Below are 23450 nucleotides of genomic sequence, written 5' to 3' on the forward strand. Positions count from 1 at the left end.
GGGGGGAGTGGTTTGACATTCATGTGAAAGAGAAACATGGATCAGTTGCCTTCCGTGCCCTCACTGGGGATCAAACCCACAACCTAGGTATGTACCCTGACTGGGGATTGAACCTGCAACCCTTAGTGCACAGGAAAATGCTTTCACCAACTTAGTCACCCATCCAGGGCTGTACTGAATTCTTTAGAAAACAATTAAACCACAAAATACATGTTTGAATTGTAAAGTGTTATGCAAACATATAAGTGAGTAAATTTAGAATCGTGACTAGAATACATTTAATTTACTCTCATCTACAAGGAAGGATTTAAAGCAAATGTATTCAAAATCCTTCAAAGAATGCTAACAAAAGAGTATTTTAAAATGGAATTGTAGAAGAAGCTTGTAATTTAATGTCCTATAATATTTTAGTTGTGTGATGACTGTCTCGAAGAATGCTATTATTATGGAAGAGTAAATCTGATGTGAACTGATCCCAGTAGTCAGATGATTCTATTTATAGACTTTACCAACATTCCACAGAAAAAGTTGCTTAAACGGAATTTCAAGCAGCTAGAACCAAAGTTAGAAATAAACAGAAATATGATATGCAAAGAAACGTCTTAGCACTTCCTTCCAATGTTCCTTTCAACTAAGACCCAGCTCCACATATTTTTTTCCTGAGAGCTCTTGCCATTTCCTTTAAATGGTTCCCTTCATTTTATTTTTTGGTTTTCCACGTATGGTATGAAAATTTGGAAATGATCAGAACTGGGTAATAAAAATAAGAAAATACCCATCAAAAGTATCATGAAATCGTCTTAAGACTTAGAACAACAATGACACCCCTTTGACCTGAAAAATCCTTTGCCTATTCAAGCACAAATAGAGAAACTCTAGTCTTCCCACTTTACCTGTGATATCAAGGTTCTTGGCAAAAATTTATGCAGAGGCCACTGTTTCAAACCGTGAAGGATTTGATGAAGTCACACTATAATATGGAATTTTCTCAAAAATTTAGTTCATGCGAGCATAAAAACATATACATTATTAAATCAATCATCTTGTGTAAGAATGCACAAAAATAAATTGTTCAGAATATTTGCCTTGTATTTTAATATTTTCTTGATAGTAAAGCTTTGTGATAAATTATTTAAGGCTCATTGAAAATTATAGTACATGCTACAGATTGATTCCCAATTTAAACTTATTAATTCCCCATAAATTCTGTTACTACTTTTTAAAATTTCACTTTCTCTGATGTGAAACAAAGTAGAATAGCAATCCCAATTTGAAAATAAAATTGTGTAAATGATTGAAATTAAGATATCTACATAATGTAAATTGATAGTGATAGTCTTTTAAAAGACACTTTATACATCATGTAAATTTTCTTTTTTAAAAAAGATTTTTATTTATTCATTTTTGGAGAGAGTGGAAAGGAGTGAGGAAGAGAGGGAGAGGAACAGCACTGTGAGAGAGAGAAACATGGATCAATCCGTTGCCTCTCCCACATGCCCCCAATCAGACCAACCTGCAACCCATGCCTGTGCCCTAACCCAGAACTGAACCGGAGACCTTTCACTTTGTGCGATGATGCACAATCAACTGAACCACACCACTCATGGCTAAATATCCTTGATACAGCCAAGCATCCAACAGCATTTCAGAAACTCTAAACAAGCCTTTAGTCCTCCAGGACTTACATTCTGATGCAGTAGGTCCCAGACCTTGCTAATCATACAAATCTCTTACTTAAAGTCATATTGTATATACAGATGACTTAAGTTACAAAGAATCCTAAAATAGTACTAATTTTTTATTTTAATTCCCTGGGGAATATACTTCTATAGGTGTTCTCTTTATTACATGGTATTCCTAGATAACCTAGATCCTCAATTTACAAAAACTGGTTTAAAATTTTACAATCACGAGGGGCAAGATAGCAGAGGAGTGAATGGAAGTCACACTGACCTCCTTCACAGACCAATCTGGAATTACAGCTAAACTGGAGAAATCACCTGTAATAAACCACTGAACAATAGCAAGAGAGAAGCCTTATAACATCAGACAGACAGAAGAATCAGTGTTAGCACAACCTAACTGGTAAGGAGTGCGGTGGAGACTCAAGGAGGCTGGCTGAGTGCCCACACGTAGCTGCGCCAAAGGGATATTTAAGCACCCAGTTGGATCCTCCTGAGAAGAGCGGTGTCTAAACCATAAGCAGGGATCTCCAGCCTACAGCACCAGAGCCCAAAAAGTACACAGATAATAGCCAGCTGCAAAAAGCGGAAGGGTTGCGCTCTGCCAGAGACGGATGACTGGCGAAGCAAAGAGCCATTTAAAGGGCCAACACATGGGTTTTTATTTGCAGCCACTTACCCTAGGCTCTGGCAAAGGCAGGCAGAGTGGGCCAGAGATGCCTGAAGAGAGACTGGGGATGGAGGCTTTGGGGAGAGCATCAAGAGAGTAGCCAGCTAGATCCCGGTGCTGACTCATTCCCCATATGGCTGCAGTAACCTTGCTCAGGCAAAAGACTCCCCTCCAAGCAGCTTGAGGGGAAACAGCCCCGCCCCCAGAAGGGACTCTGCCCCGCCCTATGATGCTTAAGCCTGACTGATAAGTGCAGAGTAACTACATGAATACCTGAAGGAGATAGCCACAGACAGTAGATCCCTGGAAGTTTTGAACAGGCTGCCTAAGGTCATACGGAGTCAACATCTAACATCACCAGAGGCAAACCCCTGCCAAAAAAAACTAGCAAATAAAAGAGGCTACCAAGAGGAAATCCACTGTGGTCTCCACGATTTGCAATATTTTCTTTACTACATAGCTTTTGAACATTTATTCCTTGTCCATCAAGTTTGTGGACATTATCGTTAGATTTTATACTATACTTATTTCTCTCCTTTCTTGTAATAGTCTTAATCTCCTTACAGCCTTATTAATACTTGTTCATTTACTGTTGATAGCAGGGTGCAGTGGGGAGTTATTTTTGAGAATGTGGGTTTGTTACCTGGGCTTTGTGGTTTTGTTCTGGCAGCACCTGCACAAAACAACAAGACATGGTGGTAAGAGTGACCGTCAGTTAACCAGCTGGAGGGAAGGACCCACCGAATAAGGGCTAAACATCAATCAAAACCCAATTACTTCCAAAGAGCCAAGAGAAACAGCATAAAAGGCATCCCAAGAACATCAAGTTCAGGAGATCAGGAGACTGCACCACTGGATCTCACAGGTGTCCTATCATAGAAGTTTACACAACAGTCAGGAAGTCAAAACAGATCAATTTAAGAAGCAGAAGCAAAAAAAGAAGAATCTCATAAATAATGGGAAGACAAAGAAACAACCCTCAATCAAAAGGAAAGGAGGAATCCTCAGAAGGAGAACCAAATGAAATAGAGGCAAGTACACTATCAGATATTGAGTTCAAAACAATGGTTATAGGGAAGCTCAACCAGCTCACTGACCTCAGGGAGAATTACCAGGGAAACTACGAGGAACTTACTGCAGACTATATCAGCATGAAAAAGGACATAGAAACTATCATAAGAGGCAAGAGGAAATGAAGAATACAATTTCTCGATTGAAGAATAGAGGAGAGGAATAAAAGCAGGCTAGATGAAGCAGAGGATAGAATCAGAGAGCTGGAGGACAAAGTAGAAAAACACTCCCAGAAAGAGAAAAAAATGAAGAATCAAAAAGAATGAAGAGGCATTTAGGGAAATGCAGGACAACCTGAAACATAATAATATTCATATAATAGGGATACCACAAGGAGAAGAGGAGGAGGAAGGGATAGAGAACCTGTTTGAAAATGTTCTAATGGAACATTTGGAACTAATGGAAAATTTCCCTAATTGGAGGAGAGAAAAAGGCACACAAGTCCAGGAAGCACAGAGGGTCCCATTCAAGAGGAACCCAATGAGGCCCACTCCAAGACACATCAGAATTAAAAGGGCAAATATCAAAAACAAACAGAGAATCCTAGAGGCAAGCAAGGGAGAAACAGGTAGTAACATACAAGGGTACCCCGGTATGGCTAGCAGCTGACTTCTCAACAGAAACACCACAAGCTAGAAGGGAATGGCAAGATGTATTCCAAGTCATGAAAAGCAAAGGGCTGCAACCAAGACTACTCTACTCAGCAAGGCTTTAAATAAAAATGGAAGGCGAAATAAGGAGTTTCCCAGACAAAAGAAAGCTAAAAGAATACATCTCCACCAAACCAGCACTGCAAGATATGCTAAAGAGACTGCTTTAAGAAGATGAAGAAAAGGAGTGAGAAAAACAGGAACACAGGTATAACGGGAAAAAATTAAGAAGTATCTATCACTAATAACTTTAAATGTGAATGGATTAAATGCTCCCATCAAAAGACATACCATAACTGAATGGATAAGAAAACATGATCCGCACATATGCTGCCTAAAAGAGACCAACCTCAGAACAAAGTACTGACACAGACTGAAAGTAAAGGGATGGGAAACAAAATTCCAAGCAAATGGACAGGGGTAAAAAAGCAGGGGTAGCAATACTTACATGAGACAAACTAAATTTCAAAACAAAGGGCATAAAAAGAGACCCAGGAGGACGCTTTATAATACTCAAAAGAACAATCCATCAAGAAGACATAAACATTGTAAACCTATATGCATCCAAAATAGGACCACTCAAATATATATGGAAAATCTTGGACGATTTCAAGATTTTTCCTCTTTTACTCCTTCTGGTATCCGTATTATATGGATATAATTACGTTTCAGGTTGTCCTGCATTTCCCTAAATGTCTCTTCATACTTTTTGAGCCTTTTTTCATTTTCTTCTCTTTATGGGAGCTTTTTTCTATCTTGTCCTCCAAATAAAACATCAACAAGGATATTGTGGAACTGAATGATGCATTAGATCAAATGGACTTAACTGACATATATAGAACCTTTCATCCCAAAGAAGCAAAATACACAATCTTTTCAAATGCACATGGAACATTTTCAAAGAGAGACGATACGATAGGACACAAAACAAGCCTCAACAAATTCAAGAAAGTTGATATCATAACAAGCATTTTCTCAGACCACAAGGGCTTAAAACTGGAAATCAACCTCAAAGAAAAAACTGAAAAACATTCAAACTCATGGAGACTGAATAGCATGCTACTAAACAATGAATGGGTCAATAAAGAGAATAAGGAAGAAACCTAAAAGTTTCTGGAAACAAATGAAAATGAACACACAATAGTCCAGAACCTATGGGACACAGCGAGGGCAGTCCTGAGAGGGAAGTTCATAGCAATACTGGCCTATCTAAAAAGGATAGAAACATTTCAAATAAACGACCTAACCTTACAGCTTCAAGAACTCGAGAAACAAGAACAAACAAAGCCCAGAAAGAGTAGAAGGAAGGAAATAATCAAGACCAGAGCAGAACTGAATGACACAGAGGCGAAAAGAACACTTCAGATTATCAAGAAACCCAGAAGCTGGTTCTTTGAAAAGAAAAACAAAATCGACAAGCCTTTAAGCAGACTCACCAACAACAACAAAAAAAAGAGGACCAAAGTAATATCAGAAATGAAAGACAAGATAAAACAACTGATGCTAGAAATATAAAGGATTGTAAGAAATTACTACGAACAATTACAAGCCAAGAAACTTGAAAACCTCAATGAAATGGACAAATTTCTAGAAAGATAGAACCTTCCCACACTAAATGAAGCAGCAGCAAAAAGCCTGATCAGACGAGTAACAGCTGGTGAAACGGAAGCAGTAATCAAAAAGCTCCTGGCACACAAAAGCCCTGGACTGGATGGTTTCACAGGAGAATTTTACAGAACATTTAAGGAAGAGCTAAGCCCTGTTCTACTCAGAGACTATTCCAAAAAATCCAAGAGGGAAGACTCCCAAACTCATTTCATGAGGCCAGCATCATCCTAATCCCAAAGCCAGATAAAGACACAACAAAGAGAGAAAACTGCAGGCCAATATCGCTGATGAACATAGATGCTAAAATCCTGAACAAAATAATGGCACACCCCATACAGCAACACATTAGAAAGATCATCCTCCGTGATCAAGTGGTATTCATTCAAGGATGCAAGGATGGCTCAATATTTGTAAATCAGTGAACGTAATACATCACACAAACAAAGGAAAGACAAACATCACGTGACCATATCAATCGATACAGAAAAAGCATTTGATAAGGTACAGCACCCATTTGTGATAAAAACACTCAGCAAAGTGGGAGTGAACGGGGCATATCTCAACATAATAAAGGCCATGTATGAGAAACCTACAGCCAACATCATACTCAACAGGCAAAAACTAAAAGTTTTCCCAGTAAGATCGGGAACAAGACAAGTATGTCCGCTTTCACCAATTCTATTCAACATAGTATTGGAAATCCTAGCCACAGTGATCAGACAAGAAAAAGAAATAAAAGACATCCAAATTGGAAGGGAGGAAGTAAAACTGTCATTGTTTGCAGATGACATGATAGTATACAGAGAAAACCCCAGAGACTCCACCAAAAAACTACTTGACCTAATGAGTAAATTTGGCAAAACCACAGGATACAAAGTTAATATTCAGAAATCAAAGGCATTTTTGTACACCAACAATGACATGTCAGAATCAGAAATCAGGAAATAAATCCCATTTGCCTTAGCAACAAGAAAAATAAAGTACCTAGGAATAACCTTAACCAAGGAGGTAAAAGACCTGTACTCCGAAAACTGTATAACACTGAAGAAAGATATTAAGGAAGACACAAATAAATGGAAGCATATACCATGTTTATGGATTGGAAGGATTAACATCATTAAAATGTCCATACTACCCAAAGACATTTATAGATTCAATGCAATCCCTATTCAAATACCAAGAACATATTTCACAGATATAGAACAAACATTTCAAAAATTTATATGGAGCCATAAATGAACCTCAATAGCCACAGCAATTTTGAGAGAGAAGAACAAAGTAGGAGGGATCACAATACCTGACATCAAACTATATTTTAAGACCACTGTAATCAAAACAGTCTGGTACTGCCATAAGAACAGACATATAGATCAATGGAACAGAATAGAGAGTCCAGAAATAAACCCATGTTGTCTATGGTCAATTAATATTCAACAAAGGGAGCAGAAGCATAAAATGGAGTAAAAATAACCTCTTCAACAAAGGGTGTCGGGAGAGCTGGACACCTACATGCAAATAAATGAAATTCAACCACCAACTTACGCCACACACAAAAATAAACTCAAGATGGATAAGTCTCAACACCATAACAGTCCTAGAGGAGAACAGAGGCAGTAAACTCTCAGATATCCCATGCAGTGATATTTTCACCGATATGTCCCATACAGCAAGGGACATAAAGGAAAGAATAAACAAATGGGACTTCATCAAAATAAGAAGCTTCTGCACGGCTAAAGAAAACATCAGCAAAATGAAAAGGGAACCAACTGTATGGGAAAATACATTTGCCAATGAAATCTCAGACAAGGGTTTGATCTCCAAAATACATAAAGAACTCACACAACTCTACCCCAGGATGACAAACAGTCCAGTTAAAAAATGGGCAAAGAACTTGAACAGACACTTCTCCAAGGAGGACATACAGAGAGCCCAGAGACATATGACAGAATGCTCATCATCACTAGCCATCAGAGAAATGAAAATTAAAACCACAATGAGATACCTCTTCACACCGGTCAGAATGGCCATCATAAACAAATCAACATACAGCAAGTGCTGGTGCAGTTGTAGAGGAAAGGGAACCCTAGTGCACTACGGGTGGGAATGCAGACTGGTGCAGCCACTGTGGAAAAAAAACAGTATGGAATTTCCTCAAAAAGCTAAAAATGGAACTGCCTTTTTGACCCAGCGATTCCACTGCTGGGATTATACCCTAAGAACCTCGAAACACCAATTCAAAAGAACCTATGCACCCCAATGTTCATAGCAGCACAATATACAATAGTCAAGTATTGGAAGCAACCTAAGTGGCCATCAGTAAATGAGTGGATCAAAGAACTATTATGCAGTTACACAATGGAATACTACGCAGCAGAAAGAAAGAAAAAGCTCCTGCCCTTCCAGACAGCATGGATGGAACTGGAGAGCATTATGCTAAGTGAAATAAGCCAGGGGCTGAAAGTGAAACACTATATGATCTCACCTATAATTAGAAACTAATCCAGAAAACAAAAAAGCAAGCAAAATATAACCAGCAACATTGAAATAAAAAACAAAATGACAGTAACCAGAGGGGAGGAGAAATGGGGGTGATGGGGAAAAGAAGGGGGAAGGGTCAAATCAAGGACCATGTACAAAAGACCCATGGATAAAGCCAAAGTGGGGAAGGATTGAGGATGGGAGGTGGGAGTGGGTGGGGCAGGGGAACGTGGTAGTGGGAAAATGGATACAACTGTACTTGAACAATAAAAAATAAATTTAAAATAAATTAATTAAAAAATAAAATTTTACAATCAAGCCAATTAGTACTTATTAAGCAACTACACATATGAAATAGGTGTTTCACTGTATCTTATCATTATTGTTAGGTATAACACAAATTATCAAAGAAGATATTTCTTTGAATGTACATATATAAACTACAGCTTCAGCATATACTTTTAGAAAAAATGTTATTTGTAATAGAAGTTATAACATTTTGATTAACATGAAATTATGCAAACTTGTCATTCCAAATTAATATTTTATGAGCTTTGCTTTACTAGGAAACAAAAGATATTTTTATTTTTAGTAATTATACTTTGTTTCACAAACACAGGTAGTATTTTAATTTTTATTCCTTTTTTTTTTTTTTAAACACTAAACACTTACAAGCCACCTATCCAAGCCACAACCCCTGGAATCTTGGTATGACTTCTGATCAATTAGGCTTCTGGTAGTTTTGTTGTATACTTGTAAGACTCAAGGTAATTCCAAACCACACATTTTGGTAACAAAACACTAATGAGACCTGAGTTTAACAAAAGTGATTTACAGGCAACCCTGGCTGGTGTGGCTCAGTGGCTTGACTGTCAGCCTGCAGGCTGATAGGTTGCTGGTTTGATTCCCAGTGGGGGGCACATGCCTGGGTTGCAGGCCAGGGCCCCAGCTGGGGCATGAGAGACAAAATTGATCATTATTTCTCTTACACATCATGTTTCTCCCCCTTTCTCCCTACTTTCCCCTCTCTCTAAATATAAATAAAATCTTTTTAAAAAGTGACATACAGGCAATCTGTATTAGGAAAACTAAATTGGTTATGATTATTAAAAGCAACAGAGATTAAATGGCTGGACAACATGGATAGAAGGAAGTGAGTCTCCAAGAATTTGCTTTCTTCTTCAGCAATTCTCCTTGGCCACCTGATCCAAGCAGTATGAAAAAAATAGTTAGCAGTTCCTTTCATTTCTTCTTGGCACCTGTATCATATTCTGAGGAATCTGCCCACTTCATTACTTTGATATATTAAGTTCCTCCTCTTTGTTTGTCCTTTGGTTTCCATGTTTCCCACTAACCCTCTGTATTCTCAACAATAAAAAGTACACACTCCAAAATACTAGCCAAATTACTTAACAAAATGCTTTTGTAACTCTTTTCACATATTTCTTCCAGAATATAACTGGCTTAAGGATAAGAATTAGAATCTCCTAAAGATCAGGTACAACGCCATTTTAGCAATGCAATTGAAAACTTAAAAATAATGAATGTTTACAATTCCAACCATAGTCCATCGGTCCATAACCTTTTAAAGGTGTCCTACTCTACTCTGCTCTGACAGTAACTTATCAATTCAGATTTTGCTGGTATTTTAGAGCTCCATTATTAAGAAAAACAAAGTTTTCTTTCAACTTTCAAACACCTAGAATTCTAAATCATTCGTTGAGAGAATATTCTGGGTCTTTAATTTTATTCTCCAGTCTTTACTACTTTTAGTTATTTTTTTTAAGTATAATTCAAAGGAAGTGTCAGCATTGTTAACTGTAACATTGAAACAGAAATATTTCCAAACCATCTGGACTTTGGGGGCAAGCCAGAAAGTGTTACAAGTAACTGTTTTATCCAAATTATAATAAAGTAATTTCATACTAGAGAGGTAAAATAATTATCCAAAATAACTTTAAACTAGAAATGAGATCTCAATAGCTTTTCTCTGTTTATAAGGAAGAAGCTGAATAAATGACACCAAACTCAGGATGTCATTCACTATGCATTTAGGAATAAATTGGCATTCCCACCTAAAAAAATTATCTTTATTTGGCTTTAAAAAAAATTCCATTCCTAAAGTAAAACAAACTACAAATGAACTGCCTACACATTTTGGGTTTTCTCTAACACTTTCTATAAATCAATTAAATCTATATTGTATTTCCTCAAGTGCTGGGGGGGGACCTTTGCTCTCTTCCACCCCATCTAATATATGAATGTATTGCTAAGTATACAACCAGTACCTAGAAAAGATTCTGAGATTAACACCAATTTCTGTTTTTCCAAGGAAGATCCAAACTTTATGAGCAAAATCACTCTATATCAATGTAGTATTTTAGGCAGAAGACTTCTAAAAATTTTTGTTCTAAGGTAGTTTTTTTCTTAAAATACACAAGTCATATTATTTGACTATCCTATTCAAGCAGTTATAAAAATGTTAATCTTGAATGGTAAAGTCTAGTTAAAAACATGATTTTATTACTAGTTTCTTAAAGCACTGGCATAATTTTGCCACCTAACAACTTCATGACAGGCCCTGTAGGTCACACAGCTGCCACATTATATTTGCCAGAACAAAACAAAATAAACTATAACTGATACAATTAGCAACAGAAATTAGTTTTATGGTAAACGTTTTTTATAAAGCAGCAGGTTTTTGGGGTTTTTTTTCAATAGGAAGTTTCATGTTAAAGGAGATCTTCCACCCCTGCTATCTGCGAAGCTGGTTGGCGGCAGGGGAGGGATGGAAACCAAAATTCAAAAAAATGACCTCAGCAACTTCTCTTCACTTTCAAGGGCCTGGAATCTATACAAAGACTGGAAAACCAGTACTAGCAAGGGGTGACTAGCATTTATCTCATTTTTGGAGAACCGAATAAAAAGTCAATGAAAATAAGTATATGTTTTCAGTTTCCAGAGAAAGATGGAAATACAGTTTTCGAGAGAGGAACTTGTTTATTTAAGATGACATGATTCCACATAACGCTGACCTGTAACTGCTTATGAAAAATATTTTTGTTATCACTAATGACATTCTCTCTTGCTGTTCATACCTCACCCCCCATTTTACATTTTTAATATCTTTTTCTCTCAAAGAAAAAAGGGGGAAGGAGGTTTGTTCGAATGATAAACTATTCCATTTTTCAAAAAGAAATATTAAGTATACATTGCTCATAAAAATGTTAACCATAATTGGTGCACATCACTCTAGAAAAGCAAAAATCCTAGCTTGTTACTAAATGATGCAAGGCACAAAACCACCTTTTAATTTCTTTACTTGAGAAAAAGGAAGTAATTGTAATGTGTTTTCTTTAAAAAGCTTGGTTACATAAAATGGATAAATCTCAGAATGCTGAGTAAAAGAAGGCAGAAAATATGAGAGTTCACACTGTACAATGTTTATTTTCAGGCAAAACTTAATCTATGTGATATGTCATAAAAATGTTACTCAGGTAACCCAGAGTTGACTACCCTGGAGCATGAAGGAGTCTTCCGGCACCCATTGGTGGTTGACGGTGGTATTTATATGAGTGTATATATTCATAAAATTCATCAAGCTGTACAATTAAGAATAATGTTTTTATATGGTATACATTATACCTCAGTATTTTTAAAACCCCTATACACATATAAATTAAAACAATAAATATAGTGAATAAAATTACATATATCTGCAAATATGGCACTAGAGGAGGGCATAACCAATAGCAACTTTTCTTCTAAATGTATGATTCTTTTAATTTATAAAATGGTCTGTTTATAAAAGCTAGAGTCAAATAATTTCAAATCGCAACAAGTGCTTTGACTGTGAATTTATAGGAAAAGAGGTTTACTTTAAGTGCTTCATGTACTTGTTAAGCAACCCACATTATTCCTTTTTAAAATGCCAGATATTAAATTAATTTCATGTTTTATAGTTTGTTCCCAAGGTACAAATGCAGTAATTTTATCAGGTTCAAACACATTTAACTTGAAGAACCTGTTAGTTCTGGCCTTGTGAATGCAAGGCAAGATGTAGCATGTCAAAGACAACTGATGTACCCTGTCAAACAACAAATTATGATTGTAGATCATTAGAAATGTAATACAGATGAGTTTGGCTTTGGTCTCTTAAAAGCTGCATATGCTATACAAATATTTACAGAAAAGCTTTTAATTCATAAAAAGTTTGTTTTTTAATAAAGGCTTTAAAAAAATCAGGAATTAAATTTTAAAAGCTCAGTGCTTTGCCTCCCTTCTCACGCCGTTACTTATTCTCCTTTGGTTCTACCAGATTGAAAGTTTTATATTTTCCTTCTTTGGTTTTATGATTATCCTTCCTTCTGCCTGAAATACATCTTTTAGTAATTTGTTCAATGAGGGTTTTCTTGATGGTAACTACTCTCAGTTTTCATATGAAAATGTATTGTTTTTACTTTTTTCTGGAACCAGAGTTTGGCAAGACAGCAAATTCTATCTGGACATTCCAGTGCAGAAGTCATTAGTTACATGGGGCTTTTGAGTGGGAAACATTTTCTTTTTAAAAATAACCAGTTTCAAGTTAATAAAGAAAAAGGTTTAAAGCTTTAAATTTAAAAACTAAGCAATTTTTAGAAAATATGATGTATTTTTAAAAAGTAGCTTTAATTAAAATGTAGATGACATAAAATAACTGCAGATACTTAAAGACTACAATTTGATGTTCTGACATGAATGCAGTTGTGAAACTATTACCATAATCAAGATAATAAACATATCCACCACCCAAACATTTCCTCATATACTTTTGTAATCCTCGCTTCCTAGCCCCTTGTGTAACTCTCATCCCCAAGCAACCACTGATTAGTTTGCATTTTTAGATTTTAGATTAGAATCCTACAACATGTGTTATTTTTGCCTAATTTCCTTCAGCTGGCATAATTCATTATTTTGAAATTAACCTATGTTGTTGCATGTATCAATAGTCCACTCCTTTTTATTGCTGTGTAGTATTTCATTACATGATGTACAATTTGTTTATTCATTCACCTGTTGATAGACATTTGGTTTGTTTATAGCTTTGGCCACTGTAAATAAATTTGCTATGAACACTCACATACAAGTCTTTGTATGGACATATATTTTCATTTCTTTTCGGTAGCATGTGTATATTTAACTTTTTAAGAAACTGTTAAGTTTCCAAGATGTAAAACCAAACCATTCTACATTCTCACTAGCCATGTATAAAAGTTCACTTGCCGCCAAATCTTTGCAAAGTCTTGGTTATGGCAGTCTTTTAAATTTTAAACATTCTAATAGACATGTACTAGTATTTCTGTGGTTTTAATTTGCAATTTCTTTATGATTAATGATGTCAAGACTTTTGTTTTTCCCTGACCACTAATAATTTCATGTTATTATTTGAAATTTGAAATCTGTATATCTTCTTTGGTAAAATGTATGTTAAATCTTTTGCTTAAAATTTTTGGGGGGATTATTTGTTTCTTACTATTGAGTTTTGAGGGTTATGTAATCTGGACATAGGTCTGGTATCTGTTATGTAACTTGCAAGTATTTTCTCCCACCCTTTGACTCCTCACTTCATTCTATTAACAATGTGTTTAGAAGACATGTTTTTAATTTAGATAAAGCCTGCTTCATCATTTTTTTCTTTTACGAATCATGCATTTCTATCATATCTAAGAACTATTCCCTAACCCAGGGTCACAATGACTATCTCCTATGCTTTCTTATAGAACTTTTATATTGTAATTTAAAGTTTTATGTTTAGATCTATGACCCATTTTAAATTAGTTTTTGTATGCAATATGGGGTCAAAGTCAAAACTATCTTTTACCCAATACTTTTTTTAGCATGTGGGTAGCTAATTGGTACATCGCCATTCATGGAACAGACTATCCTTTGCATCTTTCTCAAAAATCAATCAACCCTGTAAGTGTGGATCTCTTTCTGGACTCCACAATGTTCCACTCATCTATTTGTTTATATCGATTAATGTAGCTATATATTTTTTAATGTAGCTCTATTAATAAATATTCAAATAGGGTAATATAAGCCCTCAAACTCTGTTCTATTATATTTCAATGTTTTGGCTATTCTAAGTCCACTGAATTAAGGATTTTATAATCAATTCATAAATTCCTACCAAAAAAAGGCATTGGGATTGCACTGAATATATAAAAATTTAGAGAATATTGACAGCAATACTGAGTCTTTCAATCCAGAAACACAGAATTGCCCTCCCATTTACTTAGGTGTTTTCTAATTTCTCTCAGCATTGCTTTTTAGTTTTCATTATAGAAATCTTTACATCTTCTGTTGGGCTTAGTCCTGACTATTTCATTTTATTTCATAATTCATATTCTAGATTTATACCAACTTAAAGTAGTATTTTACAGGGGAGCAATAGGCAGCAGCAGCCTGTACCAGGCTAACCCCCGGAACCTGTTTCCAAGAACCCTTTTTCTCTGACCTCAGTGAGTCAAAGCAGCCCCGCCTAGGCCCCCTCCAGTTGTGTCTGCTACCCTAAGGCCTTCCTTGTTTCACTGTTCTCTGCTTTGATAAACATACTCCCAAAATCACTTGGACTCGTATCATGAAATTTTTCCTGTGCAAAGTCAAAAACCCACATACTACAGGCCTGCCTGAGGCAGACTGGCTCAGGCTGGGTCCCTGTCCAGTAACATTCCATCTGAAAGGATAACGTAAGATCCCAGACAGGAAGAGGCAGTCTTCACAATTTCATAGATCTCAACACAGAAAAATCGCAATCTTAGCAGGAAAAAGTACCACAGTTAATTGGTGGTGTTTCTCATGGCATGGGATGAAAGAGGGTGGCATTTATGCCATGCATCTGCCATTCCTCATCTAGACAGCCTTTAGTTTTCCAGTTTTGTTTTGTTTTGTTTTTAATGGGCAGACACCTCTTTAGGGTCCCCAATTATAGAGCACGATGATGATTCAATTAAGGAAGTCCTGCTCTGGGGGTTTAGCACTTTCCTTTCCTAGTTGCTTTCTGGATGGCTAATGCAGAAAAAGTTACTTTTCATCTTTCATTTCCTACCAGGTCTAATTCTTTGTTCACAGAGAACCAGCTAGACTATCTCAGACCCTCTAGCAGAAATGTATGATCTGGTGTGGCTCAGTGGATTGAGTGCTGGCTTGAGAATCGAAGGGTCACTGGTTCAATCCCTAGTCAGGGCATATGCCTGGATTGTGGGCCAGGTCCCCTATGGGGGGGTATGAGAGGCAACCACATATTGCTGTTTCTCTCCCTCTCTTTCTCCTTCCCTTCCTCTCTCTCTAAAAATAAATAAATAAAATCCTTAAAAACAAAACACTATGATCTATCAGCAATTATGTTTGCAAAACCCTGTGTGCTTTGGTTCCACACATGATTCAGAGGCGGATCAAGAACACTATCTCAACTTCTTGGAGTTGCTCATGTGTGCTTCAACTCATCTCTTCACTCTCCTCACATTCTACTTCTAAAATTCTTGGAACATATGCCATTTCTGCCTCAGATGGCAACATCCTCCACTCCTGCTTCCCGACTCCAATGTATTACTACCTGTGAAAACACCTCAAGCTTCTTCCTCATCAGAAGCCAAGTTTCCTCATGAAGGGCCTTAACCCTGATGAGACCAAGGAGAAGATCAAAGTTGTGCTGCAGTTTAGGAAGCAGAAGGCTTTTCAGAAACCAGTCACTAAAGGCAACTCGAGACCCAAAGCTCAACTCTCAGAGTATAATTCAATTTCACTTCTCATTCTTCTACTAATGGACCTTAAGAACTGATTTGAAATTTCTGGTGGGGGAGCAGGCCAAGTGTGTAAATATAACAAGGAATAATTTTACTTTGTTCAGAAAGGTTACCTTCCTGTGGATGAAAATAGGGAATCTATGGAAAATAGCCTCAGAGGGCGATCTGATCATAAATTCTTATCTGGGCAGGTTATGGTGGGTAGTCACGTTCCAAACATACAGCTTCTTTACTAAAAGGCTTATCATTGCCTTAAGCAAGCCCTGTCCATTGTTTCTGTGTATTTAGGTTAACATTCCTTTCAAGTGCCCCCTTTCAGGCCCCTCAAGAGAACACATAATTACAACCCAATCTTCACATGGCCACCCCTCAGAGAGCACATAATTTTAACTACTTTGCAATCCCACTCCTGAGTTGCTTCCTCTCTCCCTGTAATCTTCCTTACCTTCTTTAATTTCAAATGCATAAAAGGAGATGCAAAACTTACTCTCCGGGGCATTTAAGATTTTGCTCCTTGGCATACATTTGGCTCAAATAATCTCATATAAAAATTCAAATAAATAAATAAGAATAAAATAAAATGGTATTTTAAAATTTCCAGTTGTTCACTGCTACTATATATGGATACAACTGATTTTTCTATATTGATTTTGTATCCCACAACTTGCTGAACTCTGGGTTCTAGAGACTTTTTTTGTGGATCCCATCAAATTTTCTATGCAGACATTCATGTACTATTCATATAAATACAGCTTTACTGTTTTCTTTCTAATCTGGTTGCCTTTAATTTCTTCTTCTTGCCTTGCTGCATTGTTTAGAACTTTGAGTACAATGCTGAATATAAGTAACTAGAGCAGAAATCCTTACTTTGATCTTAGGGGGAAAGATTCAATGTTTCACCCTTAAGTATAATGTTACCTTTAATTTTTTTGTAGGTGCCCTTTATCAGGTAGAGCTAGTTCTTTTTTTACTGGCAGGTTTTTAAAACAAACCAGGAATAAATGTTGGATTGTATTAAATTATTTTTCCTGCATCTATTGAGATGATCATATGGTTTTGCTTATATTTAGTTTATAAGCAAAATATGGTGAATTATACTGCTTGATTTGTGAATGTTAAATCAGTCTTGCACTCCTACAATCTACTTGATCATGATGTACTATCACTTTTATATATTGTTGGATTGAATTTGTTAAAATTTTGTTAAAGACTTTTTGCATTAATGTTCATAAGCTATATTGGTCAATAGGTATATTTTCTCTAATGTCTTCGTCTGATTTTGATATTACAGTAATGTTGACCTCATGGAATGAGTTTAGAAGTTTTCTCTCATTTCCAATCTTCTTCAAGTATTTGATATAGAATTGCTTTTTCTTCTTTAAATTTTTAAAATTCCCTAGTGAAGGACTATGGGCCTGGAATTTTCTTCCTGGGACATTTTAAACTATACACTTAAATCATCATAATAGATACAAGCAATTCAGATCATCTCTTTTTGTGAGTGAGCTTCTGTTAATTTGTGTCTTTTCAGGTGTCTATTTCACGTAAGTTATTAAATTTTCCAACAACTTTATTAATAATTTTTCCTTATTACTTTTTTAATAGATGTATAATATAGAGATGTCACTTTTATCACCAGGTTTTTAAAATTTTTATTAATTTATATTTCAGAGAGAGGGAAAGAAACATTGGTTGGTTGTCTCTTGCATGTACCTGACCAGGGACCAAACCCATAATCCTGGCCCTGACCTGGAATCAAACCAGCAACCTTCTGTTTTGCAGGACAATGCCCAACCAGCTAAGCCATACAGATCAGGGTGTCACCAGATATTTTTCTAAATATTCTGTTGCTTTGCTCATAAAAGAAATATCAATTTTAAAACTTTAATCATAAAGTATACATAAAGTGAATTTTACAACTCTAAATAGGTACTGCTCATAAAGACTTACTTTAAAAATAGTTACATTATTTCTGTTCTGCCAGTATTAATTCTTATAAGTCATTGGAACTAGGCTTTGTTTTCTTATTCCTAAACATGATTAGTGAAATGGATTAAGATCTTTCCAGCTCAAAGAGTTTAATTTCATAAATAACAATATATAAGTATGTGTGGTTCTGAGTTATATATTTCATATATATATATATATATATTTCCTTTCAATAGTAAGGGTATTTCCCTAAAAGTATTTATTCATTGAAAGCAATTCTATAAAAAAAAAAAGGAAGAAGTTAATATTTCATGTAATTCTGCTGATAAAATAATAGATCATTCTCTAGTAAGATTGTTTAAACAAATACCTGCAAATTCTAATTTTTAAACACCTTTTAATGAGTGAAGAGTAGAGACATTTATTTGATATTTGTCCCAGTTATCTGTAGTAACTTGTAGTTTTCACTCTTGCATATAACAAGTTAGCATTTATAATGAAATACAGCCAAAGGATTCATATGCCCTGCTCTCTGCAACCATATCTAAATTTGTTTTCTAAAAACAATGTGAAATGTAATGTGGTCTTCTCAATTTTCCCAGGACACTTGCTGGTAACTCCGAATTTTTTTCTTTATTTAGACAATGAGCTTTGCTTGGGTTTTTCTGCAGTACTTTTCTTTATCAAAATGCCTTATTATATTATCTTTTTAACTGTTTAATTTACAAATTTCATGAATTTATTATTTATTGAACAGGGAACCAGAAATGACAACAGGCATAATAAAAGGGATTTATAAGGGATTTATATCCTTGCCTAAGCAAGGGAGATTGGGTCTTTTCCTCATTAGTTATAAAGAGGCAATTTTCACAACAACCAATCAACTACTCTAATAGCTTAACATCCCACATTCAAAAGATTTATTTTGTGCTAATAGTTTCTTAATTTTTAAAAATTTCACCATTTGGGGCAACTAACAAAATTGTAAGCTAAGTTTTCCAAGGCAGCAAAAATTTCAGTTCTAAAGATTATCTAGAATGTGTATGAGAATGACATTTTTTTTTAATAATCTAGGACCACTAAGCACCTGCATTAGTTTATCCATGATGTAAAAGCTAAAATCTTAAATGTGTATGTTTTTTTGGACATAAGCTATGCTTCTCAATCAGTCAATCAGATGAAATGAGAAGCATATAATTAGGAAGAAAGGACCCTTAATAAAATTTCTCCAGAATTTTTATTTAATTTTTGAATTAATAGCATTTCCTCAGCTGGGCATAAAAGGAAAATCCAGCTATCTACTATTTGTAAGAAATGGTTTCAACATGGATCATTTGAAAATGAAGAAAAGATATTCTACATAACTGGCACAGAAAAGGAGCAGAAGTGGCAGTAGAGTACTACACAGCAGTAAAAAAGGTATTCTTATGTTTTGCTACAGCATGGATGGAACTAGAAACTATTATGCTAAGTGAAAAAAGTTAATGGAAGAGAAATAACATAGGATCTCACTTATAAGTGGAATCTTGATGAGTAAAATAAACTAACAACAAATACCATATGGTCTCACTTATAAACTAACAAGTAAAACAGAATCAGAGGCATAGAAACCTGTAAGATGGGGGAGTGCTGAAAGAAGGCGAAGAACATATATGCATGACCTGTGAACATGGATAATGAAGGAATGGGGGTGGGGTGGGTGGAGGGGAGAAAAGGGGGAAAAATTGGGACAACTGTAATGACATAAACAAAATATAAATAAATAGATAATATAATAAAGGGAAAATTAAGAGCATACTAGATAGAATTTCCAGTAAATAAGAAAAAAAGGGATGTTTTATATCGATAGAAGATCCAATCCATTTAAATTAGTCATTAGCCATTATACATATCACAAAAAATTGCATGAAAACACATGGTAACAGTAGTAAGACAGACAAAAATATAATTATAAGGATTTGACAAATAATAAAAACACAGAAAAATTTTCAAAGCATAACCATGAACAAGCTTAAGTTATATCCTAGAAAGATAATATATTTTTTCCAAATTCCCAGAGTATTTACAAAAAGAGACCACATGCAAGACTACAACCAAATCTCAAAAAATTCTAAAAAGTAATCACACAGATTACAGTTTAATAGTAACAAGACAATAAAACTAAGAAACATATATAACATAAGGGAAACCAATTATTATCATCACCATTATCTAAATGTTTAGAATTATACATTTGAAAAAATTTTTACATGTTACCTCCTCTGAGGAGAAACTCATGTGAATATGGTGTCTTGCAACAAAGTCATGCTTAGATATGATTATCCAATAAATAATAACCACAACAAGTTTGTTTTAAAAAAAGGCTAAAAGCTTTAAATTGCAGGGAGGCCCAAAAAGATGAAGAAATAATTTTCTTGACCCTGTGTTCAATAAAACCCCAGTAGAAATGTTTATTACCTCCCATTTATCATAGGAATGTCCACTTTCACTTAAATACTAAAAAACACACCGGAACAACATACAAATTCGAAAGATAGGAAGAAAAAGCCATTCATAACCAAAACTGAGACAGAGAAAGACAAAGAAAACCTAGAGAAGAAAACACATTTTAGAAAAACAGACTTCTTAGAGACCGTTGTGTTTTACCTGCTTTTATCCCTTGACAATACTAAGCATTATTCACAAGGGTGTTTACTGGAGAACCATGACCAACACCATTCATCCACAAAATAAGCAAACTAATACAGGCGTCCCTTGCTTTTCAAAGTCTGTTTTAATCTACTTAGCTCTTATTAAAGATCTATATTAACACGTATTTTCGCTAACTGAAAGAAATTTGAAGAGGACTGTTCCTTCTGCAAAAGAAGGTAAAAATACCTTTCAGCACTTGCTTTGCAGAGAGCTATTACAGAGGCAGTGCACCTGGGGCACAGAGTGGCATTGCCAAGCGCCTACCCAGTGAAACCAAGGGTCCTTATAACTTTGATTAAATTTAGTTTTAAATCCCATCTCTAGAAATCATCTCTCTCTCTCTCTCTATTCCTCAGAGACCTAGGCTTTTCCCTGGATAATGAGCAACCCCAGAAGCAGCACAAGACAGTAGCCTGGATCTGACTAACGTCAAACCATCCAGCCCTCTGACAGGCTCAAGATAACATCTTGACTCAGTTATGTTTCAGTGCCTGGGCCCTCAGGTAACAGCCCCGGGGCTGCTCTCCCTTGAGACCTGATGGAGGGACACTGAAACACCACAGAACTCTCCTCAACACCAAAATAAATGATTTTTTACTTTTCCTCCTCTCCAACCAATCAGTTCCCAACACGATCCCAAATTCCCTAATCTATAGTGTCTCCTGATTTTGCCCTATATACTCTGTAAGCTACACACCTTTAGGGAGTTTGGGCTTTAGAACATCAACTTCCCATTCTCCTGACTGGCACTTCCACTGCAGTTCTCAGCATGTTGTGTTTGGCTCTGTTAGCACCACATGGACGAACTCTTTCTGTTTTATAATACTGGGGAACCACACTCAGCATCAAGCTCCTGTCGCTTTGAACTGCGTCTGTGAGCGTCTGTGCGTCTGTGCTTTATCTCCATCTACTTTGTGTATCTAGTTAAGTCTCTTTATTGTATTGTGCCAGTATCGTTATGCAATAATTGCATCTCAATGACAAGTACTTTACATTCAGACCTTCAATCTCTATTAAAATTACGAAATTTGAAAGAAAGAAAACCCTCCGGTACTCAGAGTATGCAAAGCGCTTTACATTCTGAGTCACAGACAGGGCCGTGATCCTGCCATTAGCACAATGAAAGGAAGTATTCTCTCCTCTCCTCCGACCTAACACCTGTAGTACTTACTGTGTCTATCATTCATTTGGCACACTCTTTAGAAGTAGTAAATTTTTTACACGCGTCTGATCTGAATAAATCCCTGAAGGGCAACGGTGACATATTGGGATTTTCCATACAATACTTCACAAGCAGACGTTTCTTAAATATTAATTGACTATTGTTAATTAACTGACTAATGCCACCAACATATCCTTTCTTCCATACCACCTTTGGCTCATGGCTACCTGTTCTAAGTTCTAGAGTGCCTATACTTTTAAATTTTCTGGAAAACTAAAAAAAGGGAACAAAGCAACAAGGTCTATTAAAATAGCTAGATTTTAGGTAAGTGGCATTAAATAAAATGAATTCATTTTCTTTAGATTTATCCTAATTCTAATCAAAGATCTTCAAACATCTTGGTTATAGCAGAATTGGGTGGAGTGGGACCTAACATCGTTTTAAGTTCCAGTCCCTGGATTGGGAAACAACAGCAAGAAGAAGAATGACAACAAAGCTTTACCATCTGTCCCCAATCTATATTCAATCAGTGGTCACCCCTACCACTTTTAAAAGGTTCCCACGCTCTTGGTCTTTAGCAATTCAAACTTATCATGGTTCTCAAACTTTAACATGCATCAGAACATGTTTAAAAACCTGTTAAAACACAAATTGCTGAGCTGTGCCCCCAGAACTTTTTATTCAGTTAGGTCTACAATGGGCCTAAGTATTTGCATTTCTATTAAGTTTTCAGGTGACACTGATGCTACTCATCCAGGGACCTGACTTTGAAAACTATTGCCTCATCTATTTCTGTTATGTTTATTGTTTCTGATTATTCACTCAAACCAAAGATCGATTCTCCCTTTTCAGATGAAGCTTGGTCTCTGCCTACTGTTCTAAACAGGTGTTGGTCATATAGATATGAGAAATATTATATTCATGTGGAGCTTTTCAGTATGCTATCAAATGTTTTTGGACAACCAATGAGTGACTCCCTCAAATTTCCCACTCCAAAATGCCACACAACCATTTGGAACAGGCAACTACCTCTACAGAGAAGTGCCTAAGTAGTTATTCTGTATACATTATCCTGATTTACAGTTACAGTGATGCACATATTATTGCCTCTGCCAGGAATGTTTTTCCCTCCCTCCAATTTGGTTAAGTTCTTTTTTTTCAGGTCTTAGCTTAGGGGTGACTTATACAGGGAGGCCTTCCTTTTCCTCCTCATGATCATGTCAAATCCTATTATGGGTTCTAGTGAGTCTGTGAATCCTTTCCTGTGTGGCCCTTGACATGGTTCAATTTTTTACACTTGTTAATATAAACATTTTATTAATAGCTATTTTCCACACTAGACTATCAGCTCCCTACCAGCAGAGAATGTTTTTGGTTTTGATCATCATTATACCATATTTTCAGTCCTCAGCACAATATCAGGCACATCAAAGATGTTCAAATAGATCTGAGCTTTTTTAGCCTTGAGAAGTAAGTAACTCTTCTACACTCTGCCCCTTTATCTATTTTCAGCTACCCAATATTCAAAATTAGTGGGGAAAAAAGACTTACCTTTCCTGAATAATTCTTGGAGACTTTCAGCACTTTGATTTAACACAGCCCATATTTCTTCTTCCTGCAGGGGTCCACCCCGAACCTCCAGGGCCTCAGCTAATGACACGTGCATATTACCTGCAAAACAAAGGTAACAGATGGGCTATACATCAACAACTTTACTGTACTTGG

The 23450-nt window shown here is 35.9% G+C and overlaps 1 protein-coding gene across 1 annotated transcript in view; it reads right to left on the minus strand.

Annotated features, from left to right (window-relative positions):
* The window catches only part of PTPN13 (protein tyrosine phosphatase non-receptor type 13), a 198351-nt gene that overhangs the window by 131551 nt on the left and 43350 nt on the right, over nucleotides 1-23450 (minus strand). Inside the window, exon 2 of the mRNA XM_054591769.1 lies at nucleotides 23277-23396. Coding sequence (XP_054447744.1) covers nucleotides 23277-23391 — 115 coding nt within the window. The 5' untranslated portion in view covers nucleotides 23392-23396. The remainder of the gene's footprint in view (nucleotides 1-23276; nucleotides 23397-23450) is intronic.

This window comes from Pteronotus mesoamericanus, unplaced genomic scaffold (assembly GCF_021234165.1).
Source record: "Pteronotus mesoamericanus isolate MK-2021 breed Mesoamerican mustached bat unplaced genomic scaffold, CSHL_Meso_final scaffold_232, whole genome shotgun sequence".
Lineage (NCBI taxonomy): Eukaryota > Metazoa > Chordata > Mammalia > Chiroptera > Mormoopidae > Pteronotus > Pteronotus mesoamericanus.